The sequence below is a fragment of the Oryzias latipes genome, chromosome 19 (genome assembly GCF_002234675.1).
Source record: "Oryzias latipes chromosome 19, ASM223467v1".
Lineage (NCBI taxonomy): Eukaryota > Metazoa > Chordata > Actinopteri > Beloniformes > Adrianichthyidae > Oryzias > Oryzias latipes.
This window is the reverse complement of record NC_019877.2, coordinates 15,229,706-15,251,620: the sequence shown is the minus strand read 5'-3', so window position 1 is coordinate 15,251,620 and position 21,915 is coordinate 15,229,706. Positions and strand designations below refer to the sequence as shown.

General features: G+C 36.7%; 1 protein-coding gene across 1 annotated transcript in view; it reads left to right on the top strand.

The window, feature by feature from the left end:
* The first annotated feature begins 2,890 nt into the window (after positions 1-2,890).
* The window catches only part of LOC101161443 (protoheme IX farnesyltransferase, mitochondrial), a 31,643-nt gene continuing 12,618 nt past the window's right edge, over positions 2,891-21,915 (top strand). The window contains exons 1-4 of the mRNA XM_004080592.4: positions 2,891-3,007; positions 4,319-4,461; positions 4,598-4,994; positions 6,530-6,654. Coding sequence (XP_004080640.1) covers positions 2,977-3,007; positions 4,319-4,461; positions 4,598-4,994; positions 6,530-6,654 — 696 coding nt within the window. The 5' untranslated portion in view covers positions 2,891-2,976. The remainder of the gene's footprint in view (positions 3,008-4,318; positions 4,462-4,597; positions 4,995-6,529; positions 6,655-21,915) is intronic.

Genomic DNA, 21,915 nt, shown 5'->3' with positions numbered 1-21,915 from the left:
CATGTCCTGTCTGCTTGTTTGCCCCATGGTCTAAGTGAATTAAAGCATGTTTGGTTTTGTCTTAACTCACTGGAGTGCAGCATCCAAACAAAGTGGGGCTTTCTAATTTGAGGAGAGAAGTCATCAAATTTCCAAAAAGTGTTTCAATTTAGCAGAAGCTCACACCGAAAATGGTAAAACTGTAGACGCACCGCAGTTATATAGTCTGGGTGGGTGTATTAGTACAAGAGACCAAAGTGAAGGTAAGACAGCCGGGTTAAAGACCCACTCTGATCATCTTTTGATCTATTTCAAAGTGGTCTTTTAATTATGATTATGCATTTTTTGGTCAAATTAAAAAATCTGTTGTTTTCTAGGATATAGTTTCTGCAAGAGTGGCAGGAGTTCAATAGAAATTTGCTTCTGAGTTGTGGGTGGGAACGTTGGCTCAGAGCAACCCTGTCCCCTCTTTGCCTCCCATATGCAAAGCAAGGAACCCTCCCACATATTTTCTACATCACGGAAATTGTGATGAAGTCAAAAAACTAAAAATTGTGATGAAAACTGTATTTGTTGTCTGCTCTTGATTTACAATGATTTGAATTAAGAAATATTCAGAAATGCAATTTTTCATCTTAATTTTCTTCATTTATGTCCTCCATGTAGAGAAAAATGATACAAGAATAAGCCAAAAAACACATAAAACACAATTTTCATCAGAGTGGGTCTTCAAATGGCATGGTTTCTTGGAATTTCCTAACAGAGTCAATTCTATTCACACTGCCTGGCGGTGAAAAAACAAATAAATTCTACTGTAATCTCAGGAAGTTTAAGCAACATGCTAACAAATGACCTTGTTGTTAATGTTAGCCCCACATCGTGGGATGAATGTCAGTCATCAGTTGTGGTAACCGACAATTACTATACAAAAGATTATGGTTTGACTTTGTGCCTTTCTAAGCCATTCACTTGGCAGCTTTAACCACTCAGGAATGCATTCCTTCAAACTCTGAAGAAATAAAGCCAAACGTGGAAATCTAAAGTTGTATGCAGAAATAAATATTATGAAATAAAATTCTGTTTTAGCTCTCAATACAAAACCAAATTTGAGGTTGACCCAGTCGGTGTGGGATAAAGTGGAGTATGATAGATCAGAGTGGGTATCCCTGCAATGAAAGACGATTTTATTGTTGGTCTGGAAAGGTTTTTTGCATGAGGTTAGCAATCATCACCCTCTCCATCTTTTCAATGATCGATCCATCTTTTTCCTGCAAAGTAGAGGCAGTAGTTTAAGTAGAGATGCCAGGACTTCCTTAACCACACCTCCTTCAGCCCTGCAACGGGGACTCCAAGGTGGCATAAAAAAAATTTGGGACTGCCGTTTTGGGAGATTGCTTCAATGAAACTTGTGATTGATCATTCCAGCTGCCTCGTTCATTTTAGGCAATGATAAATCAACAGTAACACAGATCAAATGCTAATCTAGATACCACTTTAGAATAGGGAGTTGCTTGAAGTATAATCATAATTTCAAACATGCTTGTTCGTGATTACAGATATGTAAAATTAAATTATATTTAAAAGACAACCTTAAAAAGAAACAACAAATAATTCCTTTAAAGTAGGTTAACAGCTTCACGAGCTCATTAAAACTAAATAGGGTAGGTATACTGACACATACTCAAGTACAACATTGTTATTATTATTAATAATTGAATTTGAGAAAAATGGAGATACATTTAATAAACATTTTCAATAATTTTCATGACAGCAATGTTTCCATTCAATCTGTGACATATGGGGTAGACTATACATATAAGGTAGGCATATCTTGGGGCATAGTAGATGTACATCCAAATGCCAGTTTGACAGAGCAGTTCTACTGCAAAATAAAATTACAGAAACACTGAATATTACACTTCAGTTAACCCACTGGGTTCGGACACATCTTTTAGATATTTATATTAAGGCTACTTTGTTGTTTACAGCGAGATATGCAATATGCATTAGACATTAATTCTTAGAGACCTGTTGCACAACGCTGTTTAGATCTCTAGTTGACGACTGTTCAATAGCTAAACATGTAAAGTCCCAATATGTAAATTTATAAACCAGCAGCCATTTTTCTTGAGGAGAGGTAGGGTTAATTAAGCAGAGTAATAAAAACAAACAAACGTAAAGAATAATTTGAAAGGTGTATTAATGGTGGTTTTGTGTGCTTTAGTGACCACCTTTCAAACTCTCAATGATGCAACAGGGGACCGCACTTGTAAAGACACATCTAAGAAGATCCGCAATGCAAAAGGACAATCTGGTGGTGTTTGAAAATTGGATCACACAGGTGAAAATGACTGTTTAAACCACGTTTTTTATGTGTTTAAAATGTCCTAAATGTGGGTTAATTTTAAAATTGTTAAAAAAACCTCCAATGTTCTGTTCTAAATTCTTACAGTGAATATGTTGTTCACACAGGAAGTTGACGAATTGTTGTTTTAATACGATGCAAGTTTCTGATACTTTTTAACCCCAGATAGTTTTCAGTAGAAATGTTTGCTACTTCTTGGAAAGTAGATTATACGTTTTTAAACCAAATCACAAATAAACTAATTGTAAAATCACAGTGTTTATTTTATATCTAGTTTAAAAATTTTACTAAAATAGATGTTTAAAAATGTCCCAAGATTAAATGCCTACAAGTTGATGCGGAGAGAGAGGGCATCATTCAGAACACTTCTGGTTCTGCAAATTTCCCTTTCAGCAAAATTTTCTTTTTTATTTTATTTTATTTTATTTTATTTTATTTTATTTTATTTTATTTTATTTTATTTTATTTTATTTTATTTTATTTTATTTTATTTTATTTTATTTTATTTTATTTTGACAGACCATCTGACGTTTCGTGCCCCGGAAGTTCTTCTTGTCATCCAGTGAGGTCAAAATGGCGGCATGCTGCATGTAAAGAGGTCGTAACTACAACCGGCTTTTTGTTTCGGGAACATGTATAAAACACCATGTAGAAGGCTGTCAGGTTGGTCAAGAGGAAATGTTGCTTTGTCTAATGTGTTACATTGTGTAAAGTCTTTTTTCGTTAGCGTGTACCTATTGCAAGTCCGGAAGCTAAGCTGGAAATTAGCTAAGCATGTAGCCTCCCGTCCCGGTGAAAGCGATCCGTAACAGTGAGCCATGTTATGACCTTAAATGTCGGGGATAAAAATAAGCAATTATGGAACTGTTTTATCATGTATTAGATGATTGAACGCTGTTTTACTCCGTCTCAGAAATATAAGCCATGTGTTTGTACTAGTTTATTTTATGTGTGTGATAGTGAATTATTATGCTAAAAACATTCAAAATTATCATTGAAAAAGTTTTTATACTGTCATTATTCTTACTGGAGCAACAAATATTATCATGTAATGTGCAGTCAATGTTGCCCCCAGTTGCACCAACACCAGAGAAGGATGTCAGAAATTTATTGCTTCATTAAATTGGGTCACAATTCGTAATCAACTGTAAATCTGCTAGCCTATTTCAGATTTTCTTGCTCCTTCTGAAATTTAAATAGGTCAGTGTGTTTCCCAGCTCTTAAATTATGCCAAATAGTGAGATGTTGGATACCTGTAAGGAAAATAAAGACATAAATGCTTTGGAAGAAGAAAGGTGACAGAATTATCAGCTACTTATTTTTCTATTTTAACATCTTGCAGTTTAAACTCATCCGTTCTGCACAAAATAAAAACAGAATGTTGTATACCTTTTCACATAGGTTTGTCATTTTTTTTGGATCAAATGTATAATAATGGTTTTCTGATATCAATCAGAAATATTGGTATGATTGCCAAGGAGGCCTGATATGAAGCCATATATCCTCAAAAAATAAATACCCACTCTGATGAAAATCACGTTTTTATTTTCTTTTTTTGATGATAGAGAACATGAAAGAATAAGATTAAGATTAAATGACATTTTTTAATATTTCGTTATTTAAATGGCAGCAGGAAAGATCGGGGCTAACTCAGCGTCAACAATCCCGCTCACAAATCAGACGCAAATCTCTAAAGAACGCCTGCTGCTCTGCAGAAACTATCTCTCAGGAAACAACACAGGTTTTTAGATTTCGATTAAAAATGGGTTAATCATAATTAATAGACCACTGGGGGCGCTTTTTATGATCAAAAGATGACCGGAGTAGGTCTTTAACGATAAACAAATTACTGGATAACAAGTGTAAACCAATGCAGTCTTTGTCACTTGTAGTCTATTCAACTATCATGTTACAGGAAAACAGTTGTCATGCCTCTCTGATAATCAATTTAAATTTACACGATTTGTCTTGCAGGTTTTGTTGGAGTGCATGTGAAACAAAAACTGCTTCAAAATGCTCCTCAAAGTAACCAGACTTTTAGCTGCCTCATCCAGCTGCATAGAAGAGACCCTTCAACCTGGCTGACGTATCAACATCTTAATTTCCTTAAGCGACTGGTAACTATTTTCATTTTCAATACTTTGACTTGAAACAGCACTAATTTCTCCTCCGGATAGAATTTATGTCGACCATCTTCTGGTTCTCATTTTTAATTTGCCAAAAATTTTGATTCACTCTCGTTGGTTCTTGCAGTATGTTACAAAAAAAGGCAGCGAGCTCCACCAGCGTGCCATCCCCAAACAGTCACACATCATGAACACTGTGGATGAGAAAGATGACAGTCTTGAAACTGAAGTGGAAAGAATATCGGCCATTAATCCTCTGATGCCAGATTCTGTTTCCCAACCGGATTTTGTTGCCGCAAAGTTGCAGCCCAAACTCTCCACTCCACAACCTGCTATGGAGAAGAAGACTTTGCCGGAAAGAACGGTGTCTCAAGCCGAAGCGTCTTCAGCGGAGCCGCCGCACATCTATGTTGAAACGGAGGAAGTGAGGCAGGCGCGGCTGGACAGACAGTGGAAGCAGCTGAAGCTTGATCTGTCGGAGTTACCGGATATCTACTCCAGACTTTCCAAAATCAAACTGACAGGTAGGATGCTATGTGGCTTTTATTGTGTGAAGCAGTTGGGTTTTGAAAATCTCAGCTATTTCATATGGAGAAAATATTTCTGCAATCTGCCCGGAAGCTATAACAGTATTGAAGAGGTGCATCCATCTGCATAATCAGCCAGACTGTAACAGGTTTGAGGAAAACTGTTAAATTTAGAATAATTGTTGGTGGTTATTCTTTGCTGAGTGCGTTGATGTTCGGGGCTGTGTTCAATATTAAAATCAAGTCTTTTTTTTATTTGAAAAATTAATATTAACTCATTATATTTATGAATCTATTTTCATTTAAAGTAATTTACGAGTTTTTTTTTCAGACAAAAACACATTTCAGTTTATTTCTACTGCAAGGATTTACATTTTTTTAATTTAGAGTCTCACTTTTGTTGAGTTTATGTCATGTGTTATATAAAAAGCACTTTTTATAAACAAACATAATTTTTTCATAATCATGAAAAATAGTTTTTTATTCAAACAGAAAATCAAGCCTAAACTTGTGAATTAGGACTGTATCCATGCAGTACAGCCTTGGGCAGTGATACCCAAGGCTTGTCGGGGTCTCCTTGGGCAAGGCTTTCAAGCTATACGTGTTGTTAACCCACTCTATGAAAAAAGGCTTTCACCTCTGAATGCTGAGTATCATTAGAATAAATGAATAGAAGCTAGGGCTGCACGATATGAGGAAAACTCGCGATATGCGATATTGGTAATTAATATTGCGATAACGATATAAATTGCGGTATATAAACAAATAACAAAAAAAACAAAAACATCATTTCCATTTCACTGCAACAGTTTAAAAATTCTACTCCAAATGACCCTCGTCGACGTAGGAGGCAAACATCAAACATAAAAGGGCTCATCTGATTGATCAACAACGTAAACGGGTCCTTCTGATTGGTTAAATGCATAAAGGGATTTATTTCATTTGTTCAATATTTCAAGCTGCCATGAGTTTGTTTTAGCACATTTAAGGTAATCATTTATTGCGATTTTTGCCGTCTTTTGCGGTATGCATATTGCACAGCTTGATTTCGGGATAACGATAAATTTGCGGTATATTGTGCAGTCCTAATAGAAGCTTACTTTTTTAAAGAAAAAATACATGCAGTTTTAACGGGATGAAAAAAAGTAGACATTTGGCTAAAAACTGTAACAAAGTGCCTGAGTATTTAGAGAAATATTTACTTTTGTGCTGATGCTTTGATTTGACTTTGTTGCACCATGAAATACAGTATATGAAATGATGATGTTCTAAATTGATGTTGCTTGGTTATTGTTGACAAACATTAATTAAAAAAAAAAAACTGACGCACGTGAATCATATTAAACTTTATTTAAAACGAAATGGCTAAATCAGTGAGGAGGGTTAGATACAAAATCGCTCCTCTGGATAGTTTTTAAAAGAAGTTTCTGAAACTTTTAGAATGTTTGCCAGAGACAGCGATCTGGTTAAAGGTCTTAAAAATATTTCTGATGAAATACCCAAGCTTTCCATTTTTTTGTTCTTGATTTCAGCTCTGGTGGTTATTACTGCAGCTGCTGGTTTCTCAATGGCTCCAGTGCCCTTCGACCCCATCAACTTTGTAGTTTCTTCTCTGGGAACAGGCCTTGCATCTTGTGCAGCCAATACAATTAACCAGGTTGGTCGTGTGTGTATACATATTATTATTTTTTTGCTTGCATGAATGCAAAAGAGTGGTGCAAACGTTCAGAACTTTCTGTGGCTTTCATGGTACATAAAACACAAACAGAGAATGTTTTCACTTTTTAGTTTAATTTTTTTTTTGATTAGTCTAATAGGGTTTATTTCTATCTTGACTTGTTAGAAAATGTGTTTTCTACATTTTTGACTCCACAATCAAGCCAAGAAATGGCTGAAAAGTTCCATCAAAAGATGTCCTAAGACGGCACTAAAAATGAAAACATGCAACATTATTGTGTCTATCCACCTGTAATTCAGCTCTATACGCTGCTTGTTGATATGTTCTTGTTTTGGCAGATATCTGTAATAGTGAATTATTTTCCAGAACCCTTAGAAACACTCAACTCATCCTCTTGTTTATCCACTCATCATTCGTTTTTAGCGGGTATCTGAAAAATGCATTAAGCTGACTGTAATACTGTCATTATTTGCCCGCTGAAAGCTTTGTTCCCAGTATAAACAAAGAAGCTCTTTAGTTTAAGTACAGCGTCCATCTGCATCCTGGTGTTGACATTCTACAAAGGAATTTGCTCTGTGACTTAAGGATTCTTTGATAATGGGCGACCTCTCCCTTAGCCTTGGCTTGAACTGTGCTTAGTGATGTTTTTGGCCTGTAATTTGGCATAGACCTTGATTACGCTAAAGTTTAGTGTCCTTGAGGCAGACCTCCTCTCCACCGGAGCCAGAAAACAGGTTATGCTCCAGTTTCTGTTTTGCGCAATAGTGTCCCACAAAGTAGACAACGTGGTTTCATATGTCCACGCTAATACGCACGTGTTTATCCACTCGTATTTGTCTTCTCTGGCTTGAATCACGCGAATTATTCATTTTTTTGTCTATGCAATAGCCCGAAACGGGGTTTCTCTTCATCACAGCCAGAGCAGGTGTGTAAATATGCAGATATTTGAAATATGCTGTGCTCTGTAAATGCCAAAGAGCAAAGCTCAAACATTCACAAGAAATTCAGACCTTTGAGTGACCACTAGACAGCCGGCGCTGGCTGAGTCTAGATGGACGGCAAATTCTTCGCCTTATATTTTCTTAGTCCAGCCTGAAAAGCATATAAATAGAAAATATTATCTTATTTTTTTACTTCATTGAATTTTATAGTTACAAATCGTGAGTAGACAAATTAATTAGCTAAGCATGTACTGCAAAAAGAATTTAAATTGTGTCTGGGAAAGAGTTGGCCTGGAGGATGCCATCATGTGAAGCTTGATCATTTCTTAAAGTCTAGTCAAACACTGATATACAAGTGTGTCCAACATTCTTGTTTTAATAATAATAATGATGGATTGGATTTATCTGCACTTTTCCAGTCGCTCAAAGCGCTTACAGTGTGTCCATTATTCATTCACTCCTCATTCATACTTGGTGATGGTAAGCTACGGTTGTAGCCACAGCTGCCCTGGGGCAGATTGACAGAGGCGTGGCTGCCAGTTTGCACCTACGGCCCCTCTGACCATCACCGGGACATTCATACGCGTTTACACACCAGTGGAGCCGCACTAGAGGGAAGGAGGGTGAAGTGTCTTGCCCAAGGACACAACGACAGTTGGCTGGGGGGAGCAGGGATCGAACCACCGACCCTTCGATCATTGGACGTCCTGCTCAACCGCCTGAGCCACTGCCGCCCGTTTTGCACATTTTCATTTATATTTTGGTTTGTGGATGCAGTGTTTTGTCTTGTTTCACTTTAAATTTGTTTAAAATGAAAAGATGTAAAGAATTATATAGTTGTAAGTAGGGTTGTAGTTTTTTGTATTTTATAATTTATTTTTATATTTTATCAGCAGTGAACAAAAAACAGCATATTTTACACACATAATAAGAAAACTTAAGTTTTTTTAACATTATGGATTTATTTTGTGCATATTTTTTTCATTATTATCAATCATGAATTAATTTAAGCAACAAAACAATCTGTAGAGCTGATTGGGAGCTGAAGGAGTCGGCTCTTTTCAGTGAGCAGAGCCAGAAGAGCCAGTTCTCTCTAAGAAGAGCCAGAATTCCATCACTATATGAGCAGTGAAATCTTTGCTTGCATTGTTGCTGTGGTCACTTTGCTTTGTTAACAGGGAAAACTTTAAATCCATTTGGTAGAACTTTTAATTTTAAGTTTTTAGTTGCAATTATTTGAACTCGCGGGCCACATCGGGTTCTAAAATTCGATAGAATGGCCGGACCAGGAGCAGATGCGTGGAGTGAGAATGATATAACATGGAATGTAAATGAAAACATTTGGATTGAAAATTATATTCTAAAACAGAATATTCTAGAGTTTTTAGTTTAAAAATTTGTTCCCATTTTAGATCATTTTTTTATTGTGAAGCCCTTTGGTACCTTCAACGAGTTGTAAAGTGCTGGATGAATAAAGTTTCATTAATTCATGATCCTTTTAATAAAATAAATAACACTATTTATGAAATAAAGCAATGACCAAATAACACTATGATTTTCAAAGACAAAAATTCAGGAAAAATATACTGATACATAAAAAAAAAGCAATAAATAATGGATCCTCTCCCGTCAGAATTCCGCAGAGACTTTGAGCTCATCACGCGTCTCACAGTTTGCGCAGCTGCGCTGTGACCTGCGCGTCCGTTTCTCATCCAGTAATACTGAAAAAGCACATTTTTATGTCTTCTGCTGCAGCTACGCATATACCTGCGTTACCTTTTCACCAGAACAGTTCCCTCATTTATTGCAGGAGTTACGTTCTAAAAATAACCGTGATCGGTGAAATCCACTGAGACTGATTACAGATGTTTATGGCAGTAAAACTCCTCACTGCACACTTTCTACACTTTTCTCACACAAACATGAACATTTTCTCCTTTTTTTCTCTTGTTTAAATTCTCAAACCTTCATAGAAATTATGTCCAGGATCTTAGAATGAAAACAAAGATCTGATCGATCACAGATTTCTGATCTGAAGAGCTCCGTGTTTTTGTACAGGATACACGGAACGGACTGAGGAGATTGATTGACAGGGTCTCCAGCCAATCAGGACACAGAACAGGATGCACTGTTTAAAAAAGGCAGCATAATCGCTCTACAAGAATGAGCTAAACCGGAAAGATGAACTGCGACGTAGAAAGGGAAGACTGTCTTCTGTTTTATTTGACAGAGACTTTTAGAGGGTTTCAGGTTGGAGCACATACTGCAGAAGGGTCTCTGATATTGTTCCGTGGGCCGGACCAAACATGGAGGTGGGCCGGATCCAGCCCGCGGGCCGCAGTTTGCCCACCCCTGATCTAAACCTTACTCGGGGCCCCTAAAGATGGATTTGCTTGGGTGGAAAGATCACAACCATGTTTTGTACCAAGTGGATTCTTTCTGCATTGGTGTCCTGTCTTTTAATGATAACTATATACATTTACACCAAGATGGAACTTGTGTGGTGGAAAGTTGCATCTCATCAACCCAACAACATTTGCGTTACAATATGAGTCCTTGTACATATAAAAAAGGTGATAAACTTGAAGTATCTTAAATTGTTTTAGAAAGAGAGTTCAGTTGAAGGAAAACATTCCACCTTAAGATCTAGTGACAGGGCCTTTTAATTTTTGTTTGTTCCGTGTGATCCTTTAAAATAGGGGTGCCTCATCATAGATGTGGTTAGAGTCTGATCAAAGCTCCAGGTCTTTTTATCCAAATAATCAAGTGTACGGCTTGTCAAACAAATCAAAGCACAGGAAGACCCAAGGTTGTTTCCTACAGGTTCTAGATCTCCAACCTAATCCTTTAATATTTGACATCAAAGGAGGCAGAACGTTGTACAAAAATGCAACCATGCTACTTTTAAATTAGCTTGTGGAAAGAAGGATAATGTCTTGAAGCTGCTGGAACAGTCCGAAGCCAAGGTTTCTCTCATTCTTCTTAGGAAATACCCAGAGGACAAACGACAAGGTGGTTTCTCCATAAAACTTTATTGTGTTCACGGAACTGACAAAAGGAAGTCACGCAGCAATCGTTTTTGAATATATGCCAATCAAAAGACATGTCACATCTGATTTATATTCAGATCCAGTGGTAATTTGAGCCTCCTTTTGAAACTGTTTTGTGTTGGCAAAGACGTTTTCGTAGTGATGTCTGTACTTGTTTATTATAAATGCGTTTAAAGACCTCAGCAAAGAGAGTTTTTTTTCTCTGGTCACTGGTATTTCTGGAATGGTTGTTGCTCCGGCCTTTGGGGAGCCGGGGCTGCCTTTGCTGGTGTTCCAGTTATCATCACTCTCTGGTCTGACCAGGGCTTTAGCTAATTGAATAATTGGGTCAGATGAAAGTTTGAGGCTGGAGCCTGAAAGACCCCAGGGAGGTCTGATGTCCCTCAAACTGTGGCAATGGGACCTGATTAAGCCTTTTGTTGTCACACAAGAGCCACTCAGCTGTTTTGACAGCATCTGTACCGTAAGCCAACATTGTCTGTTTGCATGTGTTTTAATGAAAGATCAAACTGGCTTGTTGACAAAGGACTGTTTTTTTTTTTTTAAGGGGGAGTAGCGTGCATGCATGTGTGTTTTCTGTGGTGAAGCTGGCACGAAAATAGGAGCCCTGACAGGCCCTCAGACCTTCCCCTCCTCAGTTCAAGCTACACCCTTCTCTTTGTCCTGCTCAGGCATACATTACCCTCCTTCAGGCTTTCTGTTGGAATTTGTCGATTAATGGAGGTGAAAACGGTGTTTACAGGACAGTACACCATAATTGTGCATTTATTCTTTCTACTTTTTATCTTTATTCTTAAAATGGCAACTCTTTTGGAAATACATTACCTAAACAACATATAAATGCTTTTGTTGTTATGGCTATACATAAGATTTAAGTAGAGGGATATATGAGGAACAGTAGATGGTTTTTATTTTCTTAGAATGGGTTTGTTTTACTGAGCCTCAACAGCAATGATTGCTGCTGCTTTTTTTCATCTTCTTCTGTTAGATTTTCGTGAGAGGATCTTTTGTTGTAACAAGATATCCTAACTACTGAAACTCCATCAACCATCACACTCTTTCAAGAAAAACACCAGACTTGTCTGTTTCCATTTAACAGCAAAATGGGAATTTTGAGGACTGTTTTTTATTAACAAAGTCCAGTTGTTGTGCTCAGGTGGATTTTTAGAATTGAACTTTGCAAAATTATTTTGCAAAATATACAATTAAGGCAGGATCTGAGATTTAAAGGAAAACATAAATGTTATGTTTCAAACTATAATTATTTATACGGAATTGTTTTCAGTAGATGTTGGATTAAATTTGATTCTATGCTGAGAACATATAATATAGCAATGTTCTTTCTGTATTATTACCTTGTTTTCCACACTGTAGGGCGCTCCAGATTACAAGCCACACTATCAATTAATGATTTATGTCAAATTTATGTTAGAGTCTGAGATCAGGCATTCAGTCAGACCTTATTAACAGTAATTCTAGTACTTATTTGGAACCTGCTACAAGTTAGCCATGTTAGCGTATTAACAATAATTGTAACACTCAACACCCAACCTTGTTTGCAACACTTAAAAAAAAAAAAAAAAAATCAGACGGCCTTTTTGACAGAGCACAGTTTACCTCTACAAATCGCTTCAATATCGTTAGGGGCAACCAGAATTAACCCATAGATTATGTGCCTTTGATTATAAATTGCTTTTTTTTTTTTTTTTTTTAAATTAAGGCTTTTAAGTGCACCTTATTGTGGGAAAATACAGTATCTTATTGGTCTTTGTTTTTGTCTTTGAAAATATTAACTTGCTTTTATTTTGAAGTGAAAGGTCAAACACTTAGGTGTTCATTAAATGGATGGTTTTAAAAGGAAAGGAAATCCCTTTTTTTGTCCTGCAGATGTTGGTCTTAAGATCTTGTTTTCCACCGCCTTAGTTAAAACAAAAGAGCAGGTTGATCTTTGACATGAACGCTTCTCATCTTTTTATTTGCTGGTCTCCACCAAGCTGTTCATATACGGCCTGAGAGAAAGGATAGACGTTCTTTCTGTGAATGCCCTGCAAAGATGGCACATAAAAGGACTCAATTAATGTCTCTTTTCATGCTGGATTTAAATGAATATTTAACCAGACAGGCCTGTTTAATAGTTAATTTCTAAAACCGTTGGTCTTTGTCATCTGCGGGGTGCCAGTTCTTTTAAAAAAGGCACAAATGGAGATCTTGTAGTCTCACTGGAGAGACAGATGCTTTGGTCTGATAAATAAGTGAATTGGAAAATCCACCTATTTGTTACCCTCAGGGAAAAGGGAGAGAAGCAAATTAAGGAATTTAGCTAAGCGTTGGGTTAACAATAGATTGTTTTGAATGGATTGTATCTTTAGACCGTAAAGCATTCAGAATCATAAGATGCACTGTTTATTCCTGGGAAAAATAAGGGACTTTTAGTACGCCTTATGCTCCAAAAATATATAACTTTTATTGTATTTTGGCACTGGTTATACGTCGCCATTGAAACAAAATTGTCATTTTACAGTAACACAACACTTTGTGAGTTTCTAGTGTCTGTAACTGAATGGGTTGATAGAAGCCAGCCAATTTTTCTTTTTTAGCCAATTTGGATAGAAATGTATTTAAGAATAAAAGAGTCAATTTATTAAAGTTTTTTTCAATTTTTTTTTATTTTGCTTTTTAATTAGATCAAGCTAGCAGAAAATTTAGAAACTTCAGGTAGACAATTTCTAATGCAACTTCTCAGATTCTAGGACATTTGACTTACTCCCACAAAATACCCCTAAATAAAACAAAGTAGAAATAGTTTTAATCAAGCATAATCTGCTTTTAAATAATGATAATTCTATGGATTTTACATGTACAGATTGCTTGCCATAGATTTTCTTAGACAATCCTACAATACATATCTTGATCAACAATTCATTACTATATATACTTTGGCTTAAACAAAATAATGTCTTAAGGCAGGAGAGAAGAAAGAAGCAAACAGATCTTTTTTTTTGTTTCTGTTTTTTGCTGCTTGGCCGCCTCCTTCTTTAAAGCCCACACCCAACTATTGCTCTAAAGCTAACATACCAGCCATCTCTTTGAGCTGTCAGTACTATTTGCCTTTGAGGAAATGTAAAACATGACAGAGTAATGGCAAGTGAAGCACCCCTCTACACCTTCGTGATTAACCTTTAGTTCTTGACAAAACTCCAGAATTACAGCAAATGATAACCAACCAGCCAACAAGATGGACTCAAGCGAGTAGGACTCCACTCACCTCAACAGTGTCTGGAGCCCTTAAAGTTGTCCGCAGTTCTTTCACGAATATAGTCTTAGTTGTTTTTTATATATTTATTTCTTACTGTTGGCACAACTCTATTAACTGGCCCTCCATAAAGTAATTGTTTAAAATCTTTTGTGTATCTATTTCACTTTGCTGTCAACACGTAAACCTGGCTGTTCTGCTTTATGGCGTGTCACCAACGGGAGCGTTCAAAGTATTGAGCAGTGTTGAAAACCTTTCATGTCTGCGGGACAAATAGTCTCAAGTCTCTCTGGGGCAGACTGTGGACTGTAATGAGGGGTTGTCAAACATGTGTTGTTGCAGTTCTTTGTAGAGGTAAACACTTGCATGGTAGGAGTCAGAGGTTTGCATGCCTCTGCCATGGATGTCATGTTGGAGAAATTGAAGCGCTAAGTCTACATTATTTTTAGCAGTATAAAAAGAATAGTTTTGCTATGGTGAAGAAGATATTTTTAAAGCTAAAATTAACTACATGAAAATTTGTAAAAGATTTTTTTATTTTAACCAGTTATTGCAAATAATTGTTGTTAATATTGTCATGTGGTGTGTAGTTAATGGGGTATAATGTGGGTATTACTTTGGCTTTCCTGTTTTAAATGCTAAATATCTTGATCTTTATTTAAAACAAAAATAAAAAACATTGGAATTAAAGGAAATTATACTATGGTGGTCCCTCGCTGTGTCGCGGTTAACTTTTCTCAGAATTTTTTAGCTTTTTTTTCCAGATTTTTTTTTCCGGCTTCTTGAATTTTCATTTATCTTCGATCACATGTAGGTCTTTTTTCTTATTCTATAATACTGGACTTATTTTTTGATGAAGGTTTGAATGAAGATTTAGAGAGTTTAAACATGAGAGAAACGTGAAAATGTTAATTCTGTGTGAGAAAAGTGTACAAAGTGTGTAGTGAGGGGTTTAACAGCCTTAAAACATTTATAACCCCCAATTCCACCTTTTGCTGTTTATTTTTAGAATGTTTACTCCTAAAATTAATGAGGAACCACTGTATAAAACCTTTATTTTACATTTTCTTCCTGAAGACTGTTAATGTTTTTTATACAATACATCTTTTCCTTAAAGTTTAGGTTTGCTCGTTCTGTAGCCAGAAGCAAGTGGAAACCCTCTTTTTAAAGCTAAGATCCGTTGATAATCGCTAAAAGCAGCCCTGTTTTTGGCGGTCCCCTGAGCCAACCCTACATGCTAATTTGATTCAATCTGAGAAGCTTTGGGGGCAAGGGCATCAATGCTGGAAAACAAAGTGGTTACCAACATTTACCAAGTCTTTCCCCAAGCTCTGGGTGTGCCTTACATGCTAAAACCAGGGTTTAACACCGGTTTCTTTATGTTATGCTAATATTTTCCCCTTGACACAGTTTTAGTATTTTCTCATTTCGTTGTAAAGCTTTAGAGTCTGGAATTCATGCATCTTTCTTTCCTTAAAGACGAGTTCCTAATCTTAAATATTCTTTCATCTTGATGTAAATAGAGATTATTCTCACTCAGCTCACATTAGACCCTGTAAATGTATCTGCCAGTGCTCTTTTGGCCAGCGGCATTCATTTTTTGGTATGTCTTTCAGTATCGCTCATTTTCCGTCTTTTCCCAATCAAAAGGTCGTTTTAAATTCAATTCTTCTGTCCATCTTAATGTTCCTTACATCGTCCACATATTTCTGTAATGTCCTTATTTTCCCCCAACTTTGACTGATGTGAATAGTTTTCTTCTCTTGAAGTGCAAGGCTCCTCCGGGCTTCAGGCTAAAAGTCCGTTCTTGAAAGCATGCATCCTATTACACCTTGTCTATTGAAGAAATGTCCTCGGAGATCACTATTGTAAGATGCTCTCAATCAGCTGAGCATTGTGAAGACATTACATTATTACCAGGCACTTGAAATTGAAACCAGCTGTCACTCTCCACACTCTGCCGTTTGGGTTTTTGTGTCGAAGCGTTTAGCTCCTCTCCATATTTCAAATTTTGAAAGGTCTCGTCTCCGATGGCTATTATTCAGGCTGTTCCTGTGATTTCTAACTGCCACCCACATCTTTACTTCTTTATTATCTAATCACAAAGCCTGTCTGGAACAACTGAATAATGCCTCATTGGAGATTTAGCATACCAAAAAGGTCTAGTTTTGTGCAACCAAGGATGGCCTTTGAGTTTTGATCATAGTCTCATTTTAAACTGTAAACAACCTTGGGAGCTATTTCCTTCTGACTGTTGTTCAAAGGCTAAACCTTCTCACTGCTAGAAAAGTAGTTCCATCAATAGATATTTGTTATTAAAAGTGTAATTATCAACAATGCTCATTGTGTTTTCTAGGTCCCTCCATCGCTTCAATTCAACATCTTAGCTTCCTTGTTCGTTTGTCGTCTTGCTTGTGTTGTGTTGACTTGTTGGTTCACCTGTTCATTCTCCACCTGGTGCGGCCTCCCCGCTCTGCTCGGTGTCTTCTGTCTGACTGTGACGTGTTGTAAACAATGCCGGCAAGTTAAAAGGAGACACGGGTCTATTATGAAACAGGAGTCAGCCTGACTGTCGAGGCCTAACTGCTTATTACTGCTCAAAGACACTTCAAAGCGAGTCTTTCTTTGGGTGTGTGTAACACATACATACATATTTACTCAGACGCTGACCCATCCGTACTCTTTACATTAGATGGGGCCTTCTCTTTGTAGCTGGAATTATAACTGTTTTTTTGTTGTTGTTTGTGCTTTACGCAAATCATTGTTTTAACAAAAGAAGGTACCTTAAAATAATGATTAGTTTTTCTAGAAGGGCAGAAAACATGTTTGTTTTGTAATTATGCAAACAAAAAATGTTTTTAAAAGTTTATCATGTGATGGAGTAATGTCACTCTGCCTTGAAAGGACCTATGGAAATGCTCATGTATGACGTATCACTCAATTTTAAAGACAAACACAAATACGAACACTTTATAAAGGAGTTTTAACAAATCCGATCTACATTAAAATTTCTCAACTTTATTTTGAACTACTGCACAGTTTTATCCATACACACCTTAACATTTAACCAGTGAAATGGTATAAAAACTTACAAAATACATTTAAATGTTCCATCTTTTCTTTTAAAATATTTTCTTAAGCTCAAAGCAAACTGTTTTTAACCCCACGAAAATAATTTAGGTTACCTTTAGATTGCATTTAAAGTTTTAGTTTTGACTCGCTAGGGGCAGTTCCACAACGCGGCAGAAATCTGTCAAAAATAATTTTCTTTTGTTGGGTATTCATTACAAGTCAAGTGAGCCCACTGCTTTTTATTTTTTAAACCTCTAACTACCATTGATGTTTTCTTTGTAAGATTTACTTTTTTTAATGTTAACCCTGCTTTAATATTCTCATTTTTTTGTGTTACCTTTTAATTGCTTTGTTTTGGAGATAAGACCAAATCTTTCTAATACTTTGTAGTGTTTAGTCTTAGAGGTGTAGTTCTTATGACTAATTTCTGATGCTAAACTTTGCACTGATCCTTAGAAATGTTGCTCCCTAGATTTCTATTTTCCTTATTAAAACTGACACTTTTTTTCTAAATACATCTTGTTTTTCAGAGGTAAGTTTGATGTTTAATCTTGAAAATACTTACACTCACGCTTAATGTGGTTGTTCTAAACAATCTTCTGCTAAAAGATCTGTCTACAACAGTGTTTTTCAACCTTTTTTGGGCCACGGCACACTTTAAACTTGATACAAATCCAGCGGCACACCAGCAAAAAAAAAAGGGGAAAAAAGGAATTAACTCATAGTCTGTATTGATCTACAGCCCCTCCGCAATCTCACATGCATTTTTGTGATAATTGTGGCAAGAAAAGCTCGAAGTTGCAGCGGTTTTCTCTGATAGATGTAATAAAAGTTAAGTTAGAAGATTTAAAAACTGTCTGATTTGTGTTCGTTGTTGTTTCAAGACGTCAAAGGAAGACTCATTGTGAGCTGAGACGCTGTCACTTTAACCCAATGCCTCATGTATGGAGAGAAATTAGACTCAGTCGGATTTGTGCGTGCGTAATTCTTGATTTGTGCGTAAATTAGGATTTGTGTATGCATATTCTTGCTTTGTGAGTGCGTAAATTAGGATTTGTGCATAAATTTGGATTTGTGCGTGATTTCTTACTCACATAATACGTTTTGTGTATAAGTTAAAAAATTTCAAATGAAAAAAATACAAAATGCAATTTACGTATGCACAAATTAAGATTAAAACAGCTTGAAACTACTTACACACACACACATCTTTAAAAAACACGCACAAATCCCTTGTTACGCACACACGAAGCCAAAGTTACGCACGGATCTACCGTGAGACTGTTTTCACGTCTCACAAATTCGTCCGTAAGTGCTGCGTTTAAATTACCTTGGAATGCTCGGTCATTAGAATTTTCTTATCAGCCTTCCCTTCTAAACGTATCCAGACAATGACTCAATCAAAACATGAAGACAGTAGATGTTAGTGTTGAACATAGAGGCTACTTACTTCGGGGCGTTGACCACCGAGATGGGCCGCCATTCTTCCCGTGACTCTCAGTCTGACTGCCTTTGATTTTTCCGGAAGAAAAAAAACAGTGCCCCCTACTGCTCGTTCCTGTTACGCATTTTGTATCAATTCGGTGTCTCGGAGAATAATATACTTTTAATATATATATTAGCGTTTAAAAGTGAACATCACATTCTCAGATAATAATTTTTATTTTCCTTTAAAGTTTTTTTAAGCCCTGCTACACCCACTGAAGGAAATACGTTTAGAAGGGAAGGCTGATAGGAAAAGTCTAATGACCGATCATTCCACTGGTATTTAAACGCAGCACTTACGGACGAATTTGTGAGACGTGAAAACAGTCTCACGGTAGATCCGTGCGTAACTTTGGCTTCGTGTGTGCGTAACAAAGGATTCGTGCGTGTTTTTTAAAAATGTGTGTGTGTAAGTAGTTTCAAGCTGTTGTAATCTTAATTTGTGCATACGGAAATTGCATTTTGTATTTTTTTCATTTTATATTTTTTTAACTTATACACAAAATGTATTATGTGAGTAAGAAATCACGCACAAATCCATATTTATGCACAAATCCTAATTTACGCACGCGCAAAGCAAGAATATGCATACACAAATCCTAATTTACGCACGCACAAAGCAAGAATATGCATACACAAATCCTAATTTACGCACAAATCAAGAATTACGCACGCACAAATCCGACTGAGTCTAATTTCTCTCCATACTCATGGGAGATGTAGCGCAAACAGCCGCCGAACGCCAGACAGACTAGCGTCTCTGAGCTTCATTGTTTTGTTCACGTTCCACGATCTGATACCGGATCCCGCGGAAAGCTACACCGCTATATGTGAGCTTTAGCTGGTCTTTTTGTTGAAACTAAGCAACTTTATGAGCAGAATTGAAACAAGGAAGTGAGGACTTTAACCACTTCTGATTGGTCATACTGATGACGTGTGATCAAGCCTCCAAGAATGAGACAGTTAAAGGGGCGGAAACAGCTGATGCTACGGCTAAATACCGGTACCGTCATTCTTATCAAAGTGTCTTTAATAGAATCAAATAAACACAAATAAAAGTCTTTTACGATCTTTCATATTCCTAACAACTCAGTGTTTTGATGAACACAGAGCTGATATCCTGGAGATGGTAAATGTTTTTAGATCAGTTAATGAGGGCAATTTCCCACGGCACACCTGACCATCTCCGACGGCACACTGGTTGACAAACACTGGTCTACATGAACTGGTGAAGCTTTTTTCAATGGATCATTTGCTCCAAGAAACAAATCTTGCTGAGGTGGTGACGGCTGTTGTTGTGTTTGTGAAAAATCCTTTGGAAGCTTCAAATGTTGATATGTATCCCTTGATATTTTTTAGGATCTTCTGGGCAAATATAAGACTAAATTTGTGGCTGACGCACACACCTACTCACACACACTTCGTTCCAGTCTGCTTGTGGTCAGACGCAGCCGCGGACGGAATATCTAAACACTTGCATTCTCTCAAAAATACACATGGTCATGCACATGCCCCACTTTCAACTGCTGCCCTACTCTTGAAAGGCTCTTAAACTTCATGTCATGTCAGTCACACCCTCACAGTTATTTGCAAATGCTCGATCACAGCGGAAAGGACTGTTTATTTCTTTTTAAACAAGTGACCACACACACATACACACAGAGCCTAATTCCATGTATTTAGCTTTCCCTGATGTGTTTTCCCACAGTTTGCGCAGCTGAATATAAGGCAGTGTCTGTGTAGTTAATGGCAATTACAAGCCGGTTTGAAATGGCCTCATTAGGGGCAGAATTCAGTTATCAGACTGAGACTAGAGATATGACCGGGCAGTTTTCCAGAGGAATTCCCAATGTTTTTTAAAGTTTCTGCCAGCCATCATGGTTCAATGTCCCCATGAGCTTGTTCCACCAACATTTTTAGATTTAAACTAGTTTCCCGTCAAAAAAATTATGGCTGGTACTTGTTGGGTTAATAAGCAAGTGTTTGTTGTTTTATTGAAATTTCCAATGCCAATCGGGTTTGAATCGATAACAGTGCAAAGCTGCTTTTATACGGGTCAGAATCAGCTCTAAACATTACTATATAATGTTGCATATTAGCACAAGGCTGCTTTTTTCTGCTTCAGAATCCATTGGAACTACGGCAATTGCATAAAGGGATGAAGAGTTACGGTTGTCGAAAGAATGTCAACACTGGAGCTAAAACTCTGCTGTTAGTGTTAACCCCACATACCCTTTAGTTGTAAGAAGCCTGTAAGTTGCTTTGGTTAAATGTTTCTGCTTAATGACTGAACATAGATATAAAAAAAAAAAGTATCACTGAAAAGGTCACCTCTGTGAAAATTGACAAGTTAACCTTTTAAGTGCACGTCCCCCCCCCCCCTCAATAAATTAAAAAAAAACATGTTAAAGTGTAACATATATGTCTTAAAATCAATCTGTTGATATGAAAGATTAACCACACTGACCCTAAATTATTAGGTCTTGTTATCCAGGTTGTCCTTCTCAGCAAAAGACAACCTTAGTTTATATGACTGAAGTCTGAGACATTAAAGGTAAACAATGTGATCTCCAGCATCTTATTTAGGAAACATTCTTCCTTAAGTAGATAAAAAAGACAGAGCCGGCAAACAGATATTCGCCTGTATGATAAAACATCAAACAATAGGCCTGTTTTTAGAAATCAATGCCTATTTTTCTTTATGTGCTACAGTGATGTAGTAAAACTATAGATTATGTCTTGTTTCTCTCTTAATTTTCAATTTTAACATTTAATGCAGAACATAAAAATTAATAAAAATAATCCTTGGTGAGTAAGCAAAATTGGTTTTATGATTAAAACAGAGGAAGGAATAAAACACGAGTATTTTGTAAATCTGTTTATTCCAAAGCATTCAGAGACAGGAATTGAACTGAATGATAATGAGTTGTAAAATATACCAAATATGGTCATTGTACTATTTTTGATTATATTTCAATACAATTTGAGTGTAATCTTTTGAACAATATCTTAAAAATGAAAAATTATATAACAAATATCACAATACATTTTAATTCACAGAATAGAAATTTGTTTTCTGTTGTGTTGTCAATTAAACTGTAAATATAAAAATGTCTTTTTCTCAGGTCCTAAATCTTTGGGGGGGCGAATTTAATTCGCCTCAAGAGGTGATGTGTGCAGCCTGTCATGTCTCTTCTCTGCAGTAATCTTGCCCATATCCTTCCTCATATCTTCAAAAGTTAAGGGACTAATTATCGGCAGGGCAGAGGTAATGCGGCTCTGCTCAGCATTAATTGGTTGATTAACATGGGGACAGTTTAGCACTCCAGTGTCTCACACTCAGCTCCTTAATCAAGACTTATGCTTTGCCAACTGAACTGCCGCCAGCAGAGCTGCACAGACCTCTGTAAAGGGAGCTAGGTGTGAGTTCAGCTCACAG